We start from the raw sequence: 21090 nt of genomic DNA, 5'->3' as shown, positions 1-21090 counted from the left end.
AGACATCATGTTGCCGTTCTTGGAGTTTTGCAATGCCATTGACGCGAATGATGGTGGTACCTTGTAATGTGTAGCTGGAATGTGATTGATCACATGGATCTGAAAAAAATATATTGCTTTGTGACATAATACTATGTGACCACTCATATTGGCTCAACAGACAAAGTCCAGTATTCACTGTGGGCTAGTTTGGCTTGCTCTACGTTCTGTTTCTACAATCATACTTAATAAAATGTTTTTAAAACAGTCTAGGTGTGATTTCTTGAGCCCATCAAGCTTATATAAAAGTATAATTTCTGTATATTTTAACTGTGTGTGTAATAAAGTTTTCAGCTCTTCGGTTACTAACACATTCTTGCACAACATTGGCTTACCTCAGCGCCCTGTGTTATTATTTAGTCATTTAGCAGATGCTTTTATCCAAAGAGATTTACAGAGACTTGGGGGTGAACTGATTCTAATCAAAATCTAATTTATCACCACCCAAAACGGACCCTAACAACTCCACTGACTCTCTTGTGTTATTTTATGTGCTCCTTTAAGCAAAAAAGAACAAATGGATATAAATATTTAAACATAGCAAGAGAGACTGCCGTCTCTTTTTATGTTCCCCAGCAATGTGCAGTTGCAGAAATGGTTTGCCCAGCACTTTCAAAATCACCAAACATCAACCAGATTATTAGATCTTATTAAACACCCTGAAATTTAAACAACGAATGATGAACTGACAGCTTCTTCCAACAGCTTTGATGTTATACAGATGCAGACAACTCCTCTTTCTGCCCGGCAACTGCTTTTAATTCAAGCAGTTCCTATGAGACAAGGGGTTAAAAAGCACTCAATTAGGCCCACTTCAAACAGGAATAAATCATTATCAAGTATCTTATCTCCAATTTGGATGATCACAGTGCAGAAGAGAGGTATAGAAAAGATGGTGACTTGTTTCAGATAATTGTCACTTTAAGGAAAATTAGTCTTTTCAGATGCATTTCAGAACCTGGTACGGTTTGTGTAGGTATCACATTTCATTTTACATTTAACAGTCAAGATTTTTATTTTAACTTGTGGAACAAAATCATCAAACCTTTATTTATTATGTTTTTTTGTATCTCCTGTGAATCTAAGCTGGCATTACTACAGTGCATCTTGATGGTACTCTGTGCCAGGGCTTCATGGTTAAAAATAGGATCGGGACTCTAAAGAGACACAATACAAATGCATTTCTAGACATAACTGTTCCTCTGCAAACTGCAAGTCAGCGCAAAGAGCTAAATAATGCCTGTAATACCTGTTTGGTGGTACCATCGAATAAATTACTATATAATGACAAGCCTTGAACAGCCTTCGCAAAACTACTTTATAGTCAAGCTGAAATAAAATTGAGCCCTGACTTGAATAAAAAAAAAAAAAAAATGACACTCAGACTGGGGTCAAATATTAGAAAACGTGACTAAACACAGCTTGAATCTAATTGAGGTGAATATTATTAGTCTGGTAATTTATTCCTGTGGTCACGTAATAGGAATGTGCTTGGCATACATAATCAAAAAACAATTAAACTTACTTTCTCTAACCTGTAATTAATGCTATTTATGTGAAGTGGTTAACCATGCATCCAGTGCATAATACATGTGCTTTTAAATACATGCAAGAAGCCCTCTTTTGTGTGCGAAAATGACACTGAGTGCTGTTTATTCAAAGTGTCAGGGATCCTACTGCAAATGCAATTACTAGACATGTGTCACTATTAGTAGATTTTAATCTCTCCATTGTATAGCTGCTTCCTTGTCTCAGCATACTTATGCAAACAGTGTTTTTTTTTTTTTTTTTTTTTTAATAGTTCTTATATATAAACAATAAGTCCAAGGTTTTCATGATGTTGTCCCTAGCACCACTTGGTAAATGGATACATTTTAATATGGTGATCCTTGAAGTGTGTAAATAAATAAATAAATAAATACATAATAAATAATGAGCCCAATGGTTCTGGGTCTCGCACAGCAGATGTACAATGTCATGCTAATAATTTCTTATTAGCACAATTAGAAACGGTTATTATTACAAACACATGAGATGAAACTAAACCAGATTTGCTTCACTAGTCGGCACTAACAATCTAGTGAAAGCCTGTGCTATATGCAATACTGACACCTGTCGTTTTTATTGTCTCCTTTCAGGGTATAAGCAGCCTCTTCAGTTCTTTAAAGGTGGTCCGGCTATTAAGACTGGGCCGAGTTGCCAGGAAGCTTGACCATTACCTGGAATATGGGGCAGCAGTGCTTGTTCTCCTTGTCTGCGTGTTTGGGCTGGTGGCTCACTGGCTAGCATGCATATGGTACAGCATCGGGGACTATGAGGTCATAGATGAGGTGACCAACACCATCAAGACTGACAGTTGGCTGTGCCAGTTGGCCGAGAGCATTGGGTCCCCGTATCGGTACAATGCGAGTGGTTCAGGGCAGTGGGAAGGAGGACCGAGCAAAGACTCCTTGTACATATCCTCCCTTTACTTTACAATGACAAGCCTTACCACAATTGGATTTGGAAACATTGCACCAACCACTGATGGGGAAAAGATATTCTCTGTGGCCATGATGATGGTGGGCTGTAAGTATATTTTTCAATTTTTTATTTTTTTTATTGTTTCTTTGCGTTTGTTAGTGTCTGATTCTAGTACGTGACGTCCAATCAACAGCTGTTTAGTCTGCATTGGTTAAGTTTTTTTTTACTTTATAGATTTTGGATTCAATGGTGACTTGAAATCCTGCAGTTCACAGGTAGTGTGTGGACAGACATTATCCTGTTTTGTATTATCCAAATATTCAATGAAACCCTAGAACAAGTGCTTTATGTTTACGCTCCAATATAAGAGCCATACTTGATGTGTTCTGTTCTTGTGAATCCACAACTTTTTGCGAAGAATTAACTTTAATGTGAAGCAATCTGCAGGCTCTAGTAAGAATCAACACAAATGCGTTGTTAAGTTGTGTTAGGTACCTTACATTCAAGAAATTGGCCAATTAAATTATCCTAGAGTGCTGCTAGGTATAAAGAATAGACAGAGCATGCCTTTTTATATGTGGCTCGCATCAATATAAGGATGAGTAATGACAGGTTTCATTAGTTTTAATTAGAAAACTTTAGCTGTTCAGAACTACACAACTCCAATGTAATATTAGAATTTATTATTGGTTTGTGCAGGATTTTGTTTTGGTAATATTAAGTTAAACTTGTTAGAAGGTGCTGCTTTTATTTGTCTACTGAGACATTATTAAAACTCGTAATGCTGTCACTCGGAATACAACACTGATGACATGTACTGCATGGCAGTGGTATTTGTGGTTGTGTCGCCTGCAGCACAAGAGCGTAAGAGATCTACTTAATTTCTTCTGTGTTGTATTGAAAACTGAATGAGAGCTCACATGGCATGTGCAGGTTGATCTCAGAAGGGAGTTTGCTGTAGGGTATGGCAATGTCATGTTAGCTTACATTGGTAGCAGCTGACCAGATCATCGGGTCAGTTTGCAGTGAATGGACTGCCCCCTCCTCCAGGATAATGAATACACTAACCAGCTGAACACAGAGAAAATACATGAACAGACCCTTTTGAAGTCACTGGAGTGTGATGATAGAAAAAGAAAATGATATACAAAGTGAACCTAAACAAGGAGAAGAATATATTAGTTAAGATAACTGTGATTGTTCATATTGATAGCAAGCTGCTGTAAGAGTGAATAACACACAGCATCCAAAATCGCAATGTCTTCCTTGCAAGCCATCGACAAAACCGGTTCCTTGCATTTTTATAAAACACATCTGTATTGCAATTGATGTTTGAAATTACCGATATCACTGGCAACTTGTGTATTTGTCATTTTACAGAAGAGTGCAGATTCAGATAGCCATTGAATGGTTAAAACACAAAATGAGTGTGGAGTGCGTGACTTGAAAGAAATCAAGCGCAGAATTAAATAAGTGCATGTGGGACCACCCAGGGTGAACTCATGCATGATCGCTCTGAAATCCCTTTATGTAACAGCCGTGTGCCTTAGGAAATGCTGCAATACTCACAAACAGCAAAGCTTTTTTGGCAAGTCTGCAGCCACACTTCGACAGACTTGCAGGGATTCATTTTTAATCTAAATAACAATTTGTGCTTACAAAAGGAGCCCTGAAGTGATAGTGTTAAATGGTGCAGCACTTTCTATAGCAACTAACAGCAATGCAGTTGAAGCACTGGCAAATGCTCGAATTGGAAAACCAGCAGCTCTGTCAGGAACCAGTGTTTAATTAGCTAAGAGAACACAGTTCTAATATGGTTCTGGCCAGCTTGGCAACCGCTGTACTGCCTGCTACAGTTAAACTGAGGGATTGTATTCTCAGAAAGCACTGTCATCAAATTACACAAATATGTGCTGGACATGTTTAATAACATTTACAAAAACAATCCCAGAACACAAATATCTCAAATTCCACATCAGGCATAAAATCCAAGTTATTTTTTACCAATAAAAACTGACACAAGCTGTTCATTGAAAATGAATTGAGTTAACCCTGGAGTGGAATGGGCCTCTTTACTTATACAGCAAGGTAAAAGAAAATGTCTATCTGTAACTGAAAACAATTTGAACATATTGTAATTATGGAAGGAAATCTTTCAAAGGTTTTGCTAACTTTCTTCTGATTACTTGTTTTTGTTATTCTTGTTGTTGTTATTGTCAGTTACATGGACCTTGCTTAATGGCTGGCTCATTAAAACAATAACTCACCTCCTCCAGGAGCTAATTACATATTTTCCATGATTGTTTCTGATTGGCCAGTGGCTGTACGACTGAACCAGGCACCCTTGATCACCAGTCACTGCAGCTTGACACCACAATCTAACAACTGATTCTAGTTCCACTCAGCCCAATAACAATCTATGTTTAACTATCACCCTGTATTCTACAATTATGCATCTTCATCTTCATCAGGCAACTGTACTTTTCTGCATCGCTTCAGTTAAATCCAATGTTATTTTGCTCATTTGCAATTCCCTTTTGGATAGCATTTTTCTGAAAAGCTTGCTCCATTGCTTCCTTTTATTTAGACAGCTCTCATTTCTGAGCCTGGTCTGTTGAAATCCTCAGAGCTCTGATTAAAGAGGAACCTTTGGAGAAATGGGGCTTTTTTATGTGACTGGAGCACTTCAATACATGCTTCTTGTTTTGTTATTTCTTTTTTTTTTTTACTGTAGAGGCGTAAAGCAGTTAAATTACGTATATATGTACTGTATGTACTGTGGTTTGTTTGCTAAATTTGAAATCCACGAAGAGGGAACTTTATCTGGAACAGCACCCTGTTACAAGTCAAACACACACTTTAGCTCTCAGGCTTTACCTTGAATACAAATACAATGGTCTCACTTAACTTATATATGCCAAACTTAGTTGTTTGGAATTAAGGTTCCTAATAACACATCTTTGTAACACATCGGTTATATAAACTGATCCTTAATACTGGTAGCAAGTAAGACAGCTTTTATAAAATGTCAGCTAAACCTGTGTTCTGAGTTATTTTTAGTTTTGTGCACAGACAGGCTGTCTATATGATGCATTCTGCAATTCTACCAATATATTGCATTTATACGATGGTTTTCACCATAATAATATAAGAGCATGTTCAAAGCTCATCTAAATAACAAGCCTATGTGTGCCTGTAGAAGCTGTGTCATATTTATTACGTGGCAGATTATACACAAAGCTTCTTAAGCTAATGAAAATACCATTAAGGTCTATTTAAATCTAAATCCTTTAAAATGTTGTAATATGCACATAACAACATCAGTGGCTGTGCCATTCATTTTGAGGTTAGCTTCAATTAAACTAAGGAAAGCAAAGCTTGTTTGGAGCCTTGGTGAAATAGACCCCTCCCCCCCTTAGTCCACCACAAAAAATGTTACTGTGAACGTCATGTAATTAGAGCTATATGTTTCTGCCTGGCTAGTGCTTGAGAACACCATTCACAGTTGATAGGACGAGTTATAACTGGATGCAAGTCCAAACAGTCAACAAGCGAATCTGTTACCTCCAGCTGCTTACCCTAAGAAGGTCACCCTAATAAAACAGACTTATTAAAATATCACTGACCTCATTCAGGTTTTTCTGCTGAATAACTTATGAACCACAACCTACTTAAATCTGTAGAGCTCAGTTCATAAACGGCTTGATTTCCTATTTAATATCTAAACATGAATATTTTTTTTCCCCAATGTTAAACAACTCAGACATTTGCAAAACATGTGTGCAATTTCAACAGTATAATGTTCTCTCTATACAAATATCTGTTTTTACTGCAGTTTTAACTGCAGTCTTTGTGCTTGGGGGTTCTTTGTGGGGTGAGGGGGATATGATTAGAGTGCATGTGTGTGGTGGGGGGCAGTTCTGGGAGCACCTGTTGGAACAGCTCAAAAAAAGCACCTCAGGAGCCCAAAATGGAAATTTTAGTTTGTGTTGCCCCACAAACACGCCACAATAAGAAATAAGGATCTTTAACATGACTGTAGAGCTGTTTATACTGTAGTTGTACTACAGCAAAGTCAGTATTCACTAGCTGCTTTGTAGAGATGTCAGTTAATGTCACCGCAGGTAAATGTCAGGATGAGGCTGACTTGATTGAAGATCTTGAACATTTTACCTTTGTGTCATCTTAGATAATAAATCAACACTGTAGAATGGTAATGTTCTGTTGACATGGTTAATCAGTATTTATTTATTTATTTATTTATTTTTAAAGCTGTCATATTTTTCAGAACTTCTTGATGAAGGTAATACACTTGACACTTGACCTATAAAAGCAGAAGACCTTTTTGTTTGGGAAACAGCCTTTTGCAAATTCATATTTCATGGATAGTCAAGATAATGTGCTCCAAGAGAAGGCTGGATGGCCACACAGTTAAAATCTAGAATATGATTCTATACTGTAAGCCTGTATGATAATGTAAGTAAGTATGGATGTTATGTGAGTAATATGCTGATGTTTCTGATTGATTTCAATTTTTTTTGGTTGGTTAAAAACAAAACAAAAAAAGTGTGTAATATATTGTAATTTCTTAAAAAAAAAAAAAAAAAAAAAAAAACATGTTCTATGGTTCAGTGCAAAGTAAAGCCTATTAGTAGAAACCATAGTAGGATGCCTGCAATCTTTTCACTTTTTACACACTCGTTTAATTAGCTTTATTTCTGATCTCTCTTCCTTTTCCAGCCTTTGGTTGTCCTGCCAGGAAGGTTCAGTCTCTACTGATTTGTTGACATTCCTCCATGTTTTATTTAAATGTGTGGAACTGTCTGATTCCACTTAATACGGGAGGATGTAGGCATGCACAAACTACTGCCTAGTAGCCAAATCAGGGAAGACAAGTTTGGATATCTATTGCTGCAGTTTGATTTTAAAAAACAGCCTCCAGGAACTATGGAATTGATGGGATTGTGCAGGATTTGTTCTACATGCCCTTGAACATTTTAAGGTTCACATGTCCCTTCATTACTCATAGGACATTTCAAATTAACACTCTACTGCTCGAGGTCAGAAGTATTCCAACATTAGTAAACAGCGCTCCCTCTCTCAAGATATCTGATTTAAGTATTGCTGCAAGTTAACTTTTTGCTGCAGATCTTCTTCTTGGCACACAGTACTGGAGCTGACCTCAGCGGTAGCTATACATCTTATTCGAATTAGTTACAGTGCAATGTGTCCTTTATCAACAGTTTAGGTAGGCCATCAGTCATTTTTAGTTTCTCCCATAGTGGTGTACCATAGCCACTGTCACCAGCAGCTTACAGTGGATTCAAGGCTCAGCTTCTGTCCACTCCTGCTCCGATCCTCATGTTTCCTGATGTTATAACTTTCCTTTCAAATGCTTCATGAACTCATCTTAAACGATGCCCCCGCCATGCCATCACTCAGCAGAGCCCCAGATAGTGTGAGTGCTGGTGTTGTTCCTGCCAGTATTTATCAAAATCCACAGAAAAACTATTAGAAGTGGCATACTCGCTTTATGAATCACTGCCAACAACTACATTCTAAAATGATTTAGACACCACTTTAGTTATGCAAATTGACAGAGCTGTTAAACAACTGCCAACCACAATGAAATATGATGACATCTAAACATCATAGTGATTTCCTGTCATGATGAAGCTTTAAAGTTTTTATGAGTACAACAGGGTGGAATCTTTGCCTGCAAATAGTGTTTTGTTTGGCTGTAGGCGTTTTTCCGATAAAGATTTATTATTTTGAAGTTTGGCAGGGGTGGAGTTAATTCCATCCCTGCCAAATCTACGTGTGGAATGTAACTGGGTCTTGATTGAATAATTGATCATCAGTCAAGACCCAGCCACATTGTATAAAGGGGAACCAAATACTTTGCTTGAGAGAGATGGTTCAGTGAAGGTGAATGCTCCGTTTTAACTGCAGCTCTCTGTCTCTGAGTCACCCTCCTGCTGGTAACCAGCCCTGCCAGTACCCTTTTACAATCACTAATGCAATCATTTGTGGGTTTGAACCATGAACCATGTTATTGAATGGCCAGATTGCAAATGAAAAACTGTGTAACAAGTCTCTTCACTACTGTCTTCCTAACATTGACAGTAGTGTTTTGAAATTACTTGTTTTTTTTTTTTCTTGTTTCTTTTGAAATGTAATTTCCACCCAGCAATATGGGAGCAAAGAAATGACACATTTTCCAGTAGACTGATCTGACCATTTTTTTTGTAGCAGTGATTTGTGACCTTTGTAAGAACTCACATGTGTTGTGCAGCACAGTAAGATTAATGATTTTTGGTTACATGCAATACAAATATCAGTGTGTGTGTTTTTGCTTCATTAGCATCCCCAAAGGATGAGTGCCAATAAAGCATTCTTTGTGGCACAGGACAGGTTTAAAAAATACATTTCTGGAAAACTCTCAATATGTATGTCAACTGATGGTTGACAATTTGCCCTTCACAGAAAATAATAATTTGACATCTATAACTTCTGCAGCATGTACCGTGCTTGAAACTTGGCTCTAGGCAACCTGACTTTAACTTTGATTCTAATGAGAAAACAGCATAACTTTGAGATGAAGTTTGAAAATGTCCTCTGTGGTTGTCACAGATGATAATTTTTTTGGTCAACTCGTTCCGTTCAAACAGACACTTCGCACACAAACCATCAGTGGTTTTTAATGGAGGACATTTTTAAATCCCAGGTACTCTGTTTTCCAAATCGAAAACACATCCTCTGCAGTAAACAATCAGATACGGCAAAAACATTTTAAGTTCTTCATTGTCCAGTGTGTGTGTACAGTATACTGCAAATGTGAAATCTGATTTGGACATTAAGGTTAGGGTTAAGTTAAAGGTCTGGGGTCAAATTGTTTACGGTTCGAATTAGCTTGATATGTTGATACTCCTGGAAGTCTGGATGTGGATTTAGACTTCCCCAATGTATAATCAGCAAAAAGGCATGTATCCTGTTCATTGTCTGTCAGCTAAGAGACAGACTCCTGCTTAGGGGCTTCTTACTCAAATCAAAATCACCTCTTGGGATGTGTTGCCAAGTTTGTTTTACAATTCCTACTGTGTTCTTCCCTAGTGGTTTGTTCCACTATAAGTACTTGCAGGTCTGTCAATCCTGGAAAGCTGCTGTGTTTTAGAAGACCATGCAGTGACCAACTTATTTTGTTATCAGTTACCTCACTGTGCCTTGCTTTGAGCAGGTATCTCCAATTGATATGTGAATAAAAGGAGAGCTGCTGTATAGTGCTTCAGAAGTTGCCAATGGCTGATGTGATGCAAAGCCAGTTATGTCGTCTGCCATCATCAACATTTTCTTTGTTTTTGATAACAGAGCACCTTTCATGTGAGGTTTATATATTTATGCTCCCTAGCTATAAGGCTCTCAGTTATAACGCGCCTCGGATATAATGCTCCTACGGCATGTCCCCCCAATCCACTATATATAGCGATTCATGCAATGTATATGCATTGTTAATTCACGGAGAGTTACATTGTTGCTTCACTATATATGCATTCTAGAGAGGGGGTTATTTCATTTTGTATTTTAGTCAGGTGTGTGACATGTCCCGTGACGCCACCTACCCCCCTCCCCCGTTTATAATGCTCTTCAGTTATATTGCTCATATTGTGTTTCCCCATAAGACCTTATGTTCTTATGTTCTTATGTTCTAAAGAATGGAAGGACAGATGGATGGAAAGCACCACTTTATTTTTCTGTGCCTCAATTTGAACGCTATTACAGAAGCTAATGAGAACAATGATTAAACTTCTCCTTATCGCAAGTTTATACCATTACAATTGTCTTACTCTTCTCCTCAAATGTTTGATGGTCAGATTGTCAGGTAAAAACTGCTGTGCTTTTGAAATTTGAGCATATTTCTATCAGCCTTATTGCTCAGAAATGTGACTGTCAACAAAAAACACTATTGAAAGTCAGTAACCCCATTGTAAAGATTCTCATTTTCCAAGTGTCTACATTTTAGTTTGATTTTTGCTCTAATCTCATAACAGCACAGAAAAGAGGGCAAAAACACAGACACAAATGCAAATTAGGAACCTTGGACTGTCTAAATTACTTAACTTCATGCTTTGTATTTGACAAACCAATGACAACAGCTCTATCTCAAACAGACTTTAGCTACAGTTTTATTATGCATGGCATTGACAGCAGCAATTACATCATTATAATGGGATTAAAATGCCACCCAGTCAGTTTCTTCCAGAGGGTTAGAAATGGTCAAGTTTCTAGGAACATGTTTATAAGCCAAATAGGCTTCCAGCTTCTACAACCATTTTCCAGACTGTTCCAAGTCATGCACAGTTAACTTTATAATGTAAGATTAATATCTTTCCTCTTGTTTTTTTGCTTAACAACCCATTACTCCTAATGTCTGTGCACTGCTTCTTATGTTTAATTTTTGAAATTTTAAAAGACCAACACAGGCACATTAAATATATGGATATAGATATATGTGAGATATAGTTCAGACTTTACATTCAGCAGAATATGAATGATCGTGGTCTTCAGTTTTATTTTTATAATGTCATGTTTGCCCTCAGTGGCAATTTGACACAGTGAATAAACTCATAAACTCAATAAATGTCATAAGATCTCAACCTCTTTTTTGTTTTCTAGCCAGTAACGTGTGTTGTAACATGACTGTGGAGCACCATCTTAGCAGCCTGTGCTGTATTATGCTCACTGGATAAAGTCCTGTGGTTAGAGCAAAGTTCTGTTTAAAACTAAGAAATGGCTGATGGTTGGTAGAGGTGTAAATTTGAAGGCAAGATGCAGCGAATTTAAATACAATGAATTATTCGACGTTGATAAGGAGTATATAAGCTTTGAGAAATGCATCTACATGCACCAGGGGCGAGGATGCAGGACAGGCTAATGCACCTGCCTTTCATGCTCTTCATCTGTGGAGGCCCTCGTCAAATCCAGCTCTTCTTAAGTAAAATGAGTTTGATGGTCTCAGCTTTGCTCCTAGTGGATATTAGTCCACATCATTAAGCAACCAAAACACAACACAACTGGCACCATGCCACCATGTCAAACAGAGACTGCTGCAAGAATGGAGGGTAGGGGGTGTTTAGAGCAGGATTGAGATGTGCTGGCTGAGCTCTACATAGAAGCTCCAATTGCCCCTTCCTGTACACTGCTGACTATATGTACTGTATATCGTACTGTTCTAAAAAAAAAAAAAATCTAATTCTACGTAATATTGATATATCACTTGATCTGTATTTTCTATTTTAGCCTTGCTGTAAAATGCTATAAGGACTCCCCAGATCATGTTGGGTTCTGTAGTTTAAACACTAACGTGGTGTTTGTTATGCTCCATTTTAAATTGGGTTGATTACCCTTAATTAGCTCCCAAAGCTTATGCTTTCAAGAGCTAGTGATACAGATGAATATTGTATTTCAGTTTTAATAAATGCTAGTGTGTCTGGGACCTCTTTTGGAATATGATTTACAAACGCCACCAAAATGAGACATTTAGTTTGACTTAGCTGAAGCATTCCATTTGATTAATCTTAATGTATTTTCAGTCCAGTCAAAGGTTTATATGCATTATTTGCTTGGGGTAATAATTTATTTTTCCAACCACTGTTACATTGTAACATTGTATTAATTAATTATTTCAATGACTCAGGTAGTTTACAGTGATCTACGATAAGATCAGAACATTAAATGACGTTCAAATAGATTTTTTTCTCATAGGAATTGTTGCTGAATTGAATCCTTGCTATGTTGATCAAAGCAATCCTAGACATTCATTTGCTTGCGCATATATAATAACCACACTCTTCAGGATCCGAGCTTCGATAAATCACGAGTGACACGCAGCATTAGGATTGCACAGTTCTGTTATGCCCTCTGACTGGGCGCGACAAATCACAATACAATGCGCTTCCAAAGGCATTGCTTTCACTCCTTTTTAATTTGAACAAGATGCCTAAAAACTAAATATTAGTCGGCTATTCTCAATACATTTTAACACATTAGATTACATTAGCTAATAAAATGTAGTCAGTAAAGGGTAGGAGTAAAAATTGTCAAATTTAATAAAGGGGTGTTGTGTTACGAAAAGCGTTAATGATTTAGCTCACTTATTGTAAAAACAATGCCCTGGGGGATTGTAATGAAATTTCAATAGCAGAATCTGTTCTAATGGTTGGCGTAATGCTCTCTAATTGTAATCCAACCCTGTAAAGCACAGGCATGATACAAGGACAGCATAAACTGGTTTTATTGTACAGCATGTGAACAGTTTAAATTATACGTTAATTTTCCACTTAGGGTATGCAATCCTGATAACGTAATGGCCACAAATCCTTCAATGAAAATGGCCATGCCATTAAAATTCTTAGATCTGATTGCATTATCCTACAGTTGTTAATAACCGATAATAAGTTTGCACTTACACACCATACTGAATGGCTAATAAAATATGGTACCTCAGTTTCAGTCCTTCAGTATCTGTACATTTTTTGTGGTCTTTCCAGGGTCTTTAAATACAAGCTCTGTAAATCCATACCCCACTGTTAATTAAATTGACAGCTTCCAAGGCAATCTGGAAGGCTGCTTCTTGCAAATTGTCGATATTGACCTACTGTCATTCCTGCAGCCCTTGATCACCATGGCTTCATAGATTTTTTCCTTTTTTGCAGTAATGTAAACAGCTCTGGTGTGTTGGAATATGCAGCAGGGGATGTGGGATTTAGCTTTAATCTGCTGAAGTCAGATTTTCCTGGTTTGTAACAGAGAAAACATAATGCTGCCAGGCAAAGTCTTGGAGGACATACAAGCAAAACAGTGACAGAGGACCCTGTTTGGATGTGCAAAAGGAACATCTTCTGAGAGAAATAAAAACAATAATGATCGTATGAAACTAACAAGAAAAACCCTGACAAATTAAGGCTTGATTTTCAAAACTCTGCAGGTTGATTTGAAATACATTTACTCAAAACTATCCATTGCATTTGTTTGAATTTAAATTTCATTTTTTTGTTTTGCTCAATGAGCAATTAATAATAAAGAGGACTATTTAGTTTCTTCTTCAAAAACTATTATGGAACATTTTAACATATTCCCTTTTCAGAAACTTGTTTGGTTGATAACAGACCAGATCTAAAGAAAATTTAATTGTGGGCTATCAAATTTTTCCTGGACAGCCACCCTCAAATTTGAATAAATGGAGTATTTTTTTCAGCTAGTGGAAATTCATCCTTACCAGCACAAACTGGACACACCTGTCCCATCGGTCTTATAGCTTCTCGATGCCCTTGGCATTAAAGATCTATACAACAGACTGAAAGAACTACAGAGAAACATTGAACTGTCAGAATTGCAGTGGATTACACTAATGGGGGCAAGACTCAGTGGGGTATGTGCTTCTTCTGGTCATACGATTTCATTTGTGATGGCAAATGTTTTAATGGCGTTCAGCCTCAATTATTTGTATGAAACTAGAATACTAATTCACATTAAGTACAGTACACTTGCTTACCTCCAGCAGCAGCTCATTTGTGCATTACAATTGCGCTGCTAATTGTGGAGTATACATGACTCACTGCACAGTATGTGCTTTTAACCTGAACTGAATAAGTGGAAGTACACCACCAGTGATGTCATTTCATTGTAGTTACAGTAATATAACCAAAAGAATGTCTGCAGTTTGACTGAATTACTGTGAATATCAATCTTCATTTAATAAAAAAACTGTGAATAAGGCTGCAGAAGAAACATCTTAAATATTATAATTGGTATTCCCAGTCTACACAGTTATGAACAAAGTGAATCAATAATCCCATAGCTATAACATTCATAAATTGTTAATCTGCCTTTATTGCACCATTGACAGAGATGAACTGAGCATTTAACAGCACTCCAACACTGCTTCTTTAAGCTTGTTCATATTAGAAAATAGATGAATTATTTTAGGAACTATTTTGGGTTCTGTTTCTATGGCAACATTGCACTGGGGAACTGTGTCTTAATTCAGTGTATCTGTCAGTCAACGCGACTGTGGAAGCTAAGAATAAACATCCCAAGTCTTTCTGCAGCAGAATTGGATACTGGAACATTGCATAACTGTATAGGTAAAAAAAAATACATGTGCTAGGCAAAGTAGACAGCTTCACTGATTTGTGGGGGTTTCTTGCTTTGAACGAATGCTCTAGCAATACTTACTGCATCTGAATAAGTCTAATAAACCCCATAAAGCTGTGAAATATTAAAACATCAGAAATATCTCTTTAGCCAAATACAGGAGATCTAAACAGCGTCAGATCAAAATACTGCTGCCACTTTAACCCTTTACGTACCAAGGTTGTGAAAAACAACATTATGTGAAATACCGTTAGCGCTGGTCCTCACTTTAATCTACCAGAGAAAGGACTCTTAAGCTAGCATTAACATTCAAGTGCTGTTTCTGAATATTATTTTGGTATTTTGGTATTAAAGTATTTTTAGGTGCAGGAGTGGTAAAAATACCACTTCTCTTTCCTTCCAGATGACTTGAATTTTAGACGCATTTGACTACAGGCATATTTTTGGAGCGAAGGGGTATTGATCTGAAGTACGGCGGATCTCAACACTGCCACTGTTTTAATAATTAATAAGGGCCCAGTGGTTATCGAGATCAAACATGTTTACAGCGTATTACTTCTGTTAAAAAAAAAAAATGAGATCAGCCAGACCCCAAAGTCTAGAGTTAACCTCTTCAGACATCTTATAGAAATAACGGCTGACATATTTCTGTTGGCATTTGAATCTTGCAAACCGTCTGCCCTGATCCTTATTTAAATGCAGAATTGTTTTTTTTTTGTTTGTTTGTTTGTTTTGCAGCTCTCCTGTATGCAACTATTTTCGGAAATGTCACCACCATCTTCCAGCAGATGTATGCCAACACCAACCGCTACCACGAGATGCTGAACAACGTGCGGGACTTCCTCAAGCTCTACCAGGTCCCCAAGGGCCTCAGTGAGCGTGTCATGGATTACATTGTGTCCACATGGTCCATGTCAAAAGGCATTGACACAGAAAAGGTAGAAAGTGCTTATTGCGTTGGCGCCGCTGTGACCATGTTTAGCTGTTGATGCGTATCAGTTGTTTCTTATTATGTGTTTCTGGTAAAGGCGTGGAGTGATGCAGACAAGGGTGTTATCATGGCTGTAAAGAAAATGTTACTGGACAAGAGTGTTAGCAATCTAGTTTGTTGTTTTTCTGCTTAATTGACCCACGTAACAAGTACACATTGCAAGCCAAAAAAGTACAGCAAACACTGACAATTCTGAATCTCTGCAGCCAGAAAAGAAGCCATTATTGTCCTGGGTAGGTCTTCACACCTACGTAATGGTTATATTCCTAGATACATTGGACACTGGGCAGCAAAGGGTTAACATCTGATACTGTTAAATAATATACATTTAAAAAATAATTATTGGGCCCAGATTTTTCATTTAAACTGTACATAAAATGTTCTCCAAATCCTTATTATCTATAATCTATAGCTAAAGAATGTGACAGGTTAATGTATTGAATTAGCATGCGAATGGAGGAACATCTGTAACTGAAGTGAGTTTCAGAAGTGTTTTGTTCTCCAGAACTGCAGCTCTGTGTCTGAGCTCATTGTGTTCCTCTCAGAATGGATGCTGACTGATTATAATTCCTGGTGAATTATATTCCTGGTTAGAAAGATACAATAATATCCAGCAGCAATCTTATCATTGGTTTAGTAAAACATAAATGATGTTTAGGCATACACCATATTGAGCTAATATTTGTTATATTATATCTTATTGTACGTTTTGTACAATATCATTTTTGCACCTCTAACGTTATTTACATGGAATAACTAAATTATAGGAACTAAAACTGTTTGGATGGGGATTTCGACAACTTCCAAAATGAAGAACATAAAAATGTGTGATAATTGAGTCACTCGGTGATTGGAAAGATAAAAAACTACTCAAGTGTGTCTGAGGGGAAACAGTCAACCCGGCTTTCAATAGCTGCTGATTAATGATCTTAATCACTTCAATCTCTAATACGTTTTAAACCATCTGCTTGCTGCAAACTACTGTCTGTTGGGTGCAGGGTTGTATGTACCTATTTTTACATTATTGTAGCCCACAAAATCTGAAAGTGCATGAAAGATTGATCCATTACTGCCCCCTTCATACAGGAGATAAGCCATTATATTCGAAACAGGGAGGAGGCAAGACACTTTTTTTCAGGCATGTTCAATTACAGCACACCACCTCCATCGGCAGACTCTTCATAATGTCAGTGAGCTTGCACTATTCTGCTTGGGCTGTCAGCAAGCCTCAATCTTCCAGAATCCCTGCTCACCAACTGATCAAAAATACACAGGGCTGGTTTGTACAGTTACGAGCAATTTAAAAAAGTAAAGGCAGAAGTGCTTGCTTGATTTCCACTATTTTAAACACATGGTTAGCAAGCTGATACATTGCAGAGTGAAGGTTTTTTATCAGCTCAAGGTAAATCTGTATGAAACTATAATGTGCAGCTATGGCCAAAAGTTTTGCATCACCTAGACTTTAAGGATTGAGACATAATTAAAAAAAAAAAGAAAAAAAATGATGAGAACATAATTTAGATCTTTTATTTAACATCATGTAATTAAAGAAACTACAAAATGATATCACAAAAGTCTACCAGAAGCCATAATAGTATAGTATTTCATTTTAGATTTTGAAATGTTACATTTTTCAATTTGTGTCAGTTTTTCGTTAAGTATATGGAAAACTACAAAGCGGTATGTAATTCAGTGTGTTAACCTAACATTATTCAGCAGGTGTTCATTAGATATATGAAGCAAAATGTGTTAATTTATAGTGCGATGTAAACATTGTCTATAGCGGTACACACATTTTGGCTATACAAGACAAACGTTTCAACGAGAAGTCTTCATCTTCCATCTCCCATCTTCATGTGTTGTTGACATTGTAGTGCTATGAAAATGTGCATTTGATTTTAAGAGACAGTGATAGCAAACTAATTTTAAAAAAAGTATCATACACAGGATTTCAAAAAGTTTACAACCTGTTGTCCTGCTCTCCACCTTGCAGGTTCTCTCCATCTGCCCCAAAGACATGAGGGCCGATATCTGTGTGCACTTGAACCGGGAAGTCTTCAATGAGCACCCTGCCTTCCGGCTGGCCAGCGACGGCTGCCTTCGCTCCCTGGCCGTCGAGTTCCAGACCACCCACTGCGCCCCGGGCGACCTCATCTATCACTCTGGCGAGAGCCTTGATTCGCTGTGCTTTGTGGTCTCGGGGTCACTGGAGGTCATTCAAGACGACGAGGTTATAGCTATTCTCGGTAAGGGTGAACTTGGGCTGCATTTTAACAGGAGACCCGAATATCTTTCCATTTGAACTTGAGTCAAGCAGCTCAGACAGTCAAAGATAGAGCTTGGTTTTCCAATGTGCATTCATTGGTTCCTAGTAAACAGATACACGTTCAAGTGAGTTATTAGTAGAAGATAACCAGGTTTTGATATTCTTTACTCATTACAGTGGGAGCATGTTTGCAGTTATAATGACAATTCTCTCTTCCAATAGATTTTAGAGCTTCCAAAACAAAAACCATCCAAGAACTGCTAACCTGATCATGCCTGCACATGTTTTTAACTGCTCAGAACTCACCCCTTATCATAATGCTCATATGGCTGTTTTCAGGGATTAATTGAGGTGTGTTAAGTGCTATTTAACCAAGAGTTATTTTGCTGCACAGTGATAATTACCTTACGTACATATTTGTAATTTGCTGTAGCTGGAAATGTAATAAAAGTAAATTGGATTGAAATGAATTCGGCAGATGCCCTAGCCATAACCAGTTTGTTATGTATTCCTCTATATAGTACTGCATGTACTTCATTTTATTTTGTCTTGTTGGCCCTGCAGCCTCATTAACGATGTGTACACAAATGCCACCATCACACAGAATAATCGGATTAATGCTTAAATGTGTTGCTTATTCTGCCTTTGCAATCACTCGCAAGAGCCGTGAGCACCGAGCTAGAGTTTTAGCTTCCCAAAGCATTTTTAATCCATTATTATTAATAACAGCCTCAGGGATCCCACGGTATGAAGAAAACAGATTTTCTTTGCATAGAAGGAAAGGAAATACTGAAGAATTGCCTTCCAGTGTTATATGTACTATTGAAATGTATCGAATCACTTAGACGTTTTTCCATCCCCATAGGATATGTTAGGTGAAAGATAACCAAGATACTGCTGGACTTCTTTGGGCGTAAATTATAGCCCTTTGCCTTCTAGACTTAATATGAGACGCTTTTCCTCCCACGGCAAACCATATACAGTACTCTATACCTCTGCTAACTTGTCAGAGCGTTTGCCTACACATCAAGGGATCATGGATTCAAAACTCACCGCTGCACTTGCAATTACATATTGAAATTTGAGGGACTGTCAGTGTTGCCCAAGGTTAAAAAAAAATGTATATAGTAGAACATGTCAATTAGAGGTTCCTGAGGCTGATTATTGCGCCTCTGCTTCTGTGGAAGGAGTAAGTGCCAACAAGAGATACCTCTGCTAACTCGATTAATGGAGCTGCTGTTTTAGTTTGCTAACCTTCCACGCCTTTTGCGAGCTTATTTTCCAAACCTGCAAATTAACGTCTTGTAAATGATGGTGAAGGTTGGATTGAACGCTCCTATGATATCATTAGTCATGTGCACTTTTTAGCAGCTCTTCTCCAAGGAAATTGTTCTGTCCTGTATGTTAAATCCGCCATTACTACACAAGCACTTTACAGTGTTGCATAAAGCTAGCTAACTAAACAAGCTGGAGTCCCTGGCTCGGTCTGAAAGGATAAACTGGGGTTCCAAATTTCAAATGTCCTTTTAAGAAAACTAGTTTGATTTTGTGTAATATTTTATTTGTATAACTATTATAAAGTAAGAATTATCCAACATATAATATGTGTACCCCACCCCTCCCCACTTTTTTCTACTGCAACTATTTACTACAACTTTATCATCAGCACTTAATCATTTGTAATTGTATTTCCTGATTGTTGTGCAATTAGAGGTTTCATTATGGTGTAAATGCATCAACTTAGCCTTTTAATGAAGCAGACTGGTAATTTGTTGTCCATTTGGTGAAGGAGACATTATGTTAGGGCTGAAAAAAACATTCTATGGTCTCTTGAGCAGATGTGAAGATTATTCCCTTCTGATTTCCCTTTTCTGCTGCAATGGGATTCATAAATAAGACATCATTACAGCAAATTGTAAAATTCTACAGAAATGCATAACCATGTTCTTAACTTTAGGCATATAATAATATTTCTCAAGGACATACAGTACAAAACATGTTTAGCTATTAGCAGGACACTAAGATGACTAGTAATTGTAGTTTGATTGCTGCCCACATATACCTGTCATATTCCAGTCAATTTTCGCAGGGGCAGAATAATTGTGGGCTCAGCTATAAACTCTTCTTCAAAATCGACCTTGTTTTTTTTTCAGTTTGTTTCAGGAGGCCAATTGCATTTACAATATAAAATGGGTTAAAGAGGGATTCAGTATTTTAATCATGGCTCAGACTGGGAACAGTGATGGCTAATGATAGGAGATTTCTGACAGACCATGATATCCTTGTACACCCGAAGTATTTTGCAATACCAGGGTAAAAGCTGTCTGATTTTGGGGCCTTTTTTTGACGAAAACTTTTCTATCAAGGAATCACTCAAACAAACAAATTAAATGCTTCTATATGCAACTAAGTTTCTCGCTTTTTGCAATAATATTTAACCCGATTTGTTTTATCTTCAGAAGAATGGAAAACATTTCTGCCCTTTTGTCTGCAGTAAACCTCTGAAAAGAGAAAAATGCTGCATTTTATCTCTGAAGAATACATTATATAGCAAAGATCCATTGTCATACAGGCATGGTGTGCTGAGAGCTTCACTCCAGAGCTCTGTGATAACATCTCAATCCTGACCTGAACATCCCTGCACTGCAATGTATTGTGTTCTGATTTAGGATCAGTAAGACAACCAGACTAGCTGTGCCCTGGGCCTATTGGAGATATAGGGGGTGTGCATTATACCTCACTTTCTACATTATAAAAAAAGAGATGTTTTAATCGTGGTATACATTTGTGCTTTATTTCCTGTATATTATTTTAAAAACAGAATTAGTGCATGCAACGTTTTTCATTGCATCCCTGAAATATTAATTGATCAATTACCATATAGAAAGAGCTGTGGTAAACTGCCAGGGCTATAAGATAGATTAGAAATAAGTGACACAAGCCTGGAGCCATGGGGGAATGACAGCTGCAGTAGGCATTGATCTCATTGATCCCAGCACCTTCGTATCCACTTGCTTTTGATTTTTCAAGCATGATCCACATTGTGATAAACAGACACTTTAGGGAGCCAGCACCAGCCAACTGCTCATTTTTAAACAGAGCAAAAGTGCTACAGTAGTGGAATTATGAAACCTAAATGTGCTGATATATCCCTGTGTCAAAGGTAGTACGGTACGGA

At 37.4% G+C, this 21090-nt stretch overlaps 1 protein-coding gene across 1 annotated transcript in view; it reads left to right on the top strand.

Annotated features, from left to right (window-relative positions):
* LOC121329593 (potassium voltage-gated channel subfamily H member 5-like) overlaps nt 1-21090 on the top strand; it is an 82716-nt gene that overhangs the window by 46606 nt on the left and 15020 nt on the right. The window contains exons 7-9 of the mRNA XM_041275254.1: nt 2178-2607; nt 15394-15593; nt 17640-17892. Of these exons, the coding sequence (XP_041131188.1) occupies nt 2178-2607; nt 15394-15593; nt 17640-17892 (883 nt within the window). The remainder of the gene's footprint in view (nt 1-2177; nt 2608-15393; nt 15594-17639; nt 17893-21090) is intronic.

The sequence above is a fragment of the Polyodon spathula genome, chromosome 17 (assembly GCF_017654505.1).
Source record: "Polyodon spathula isolate WHYD16114869_AA chromosome 17, ASM1765450v1, whole genome shotgun sequence".
Taxonomy (NCBI): domain Eukaryota; kingdom Metazoa; phylum Chordata; class Actinopteri; order Acipenseriformes; family Polyodontidae; genus Polyodon; species Polyodon spathula.
The sequence above is the reverse complement of the archived record's forward strand: the minus strand, read 5'-3'. Positions and strand labels throughout refer to the sequence as shown.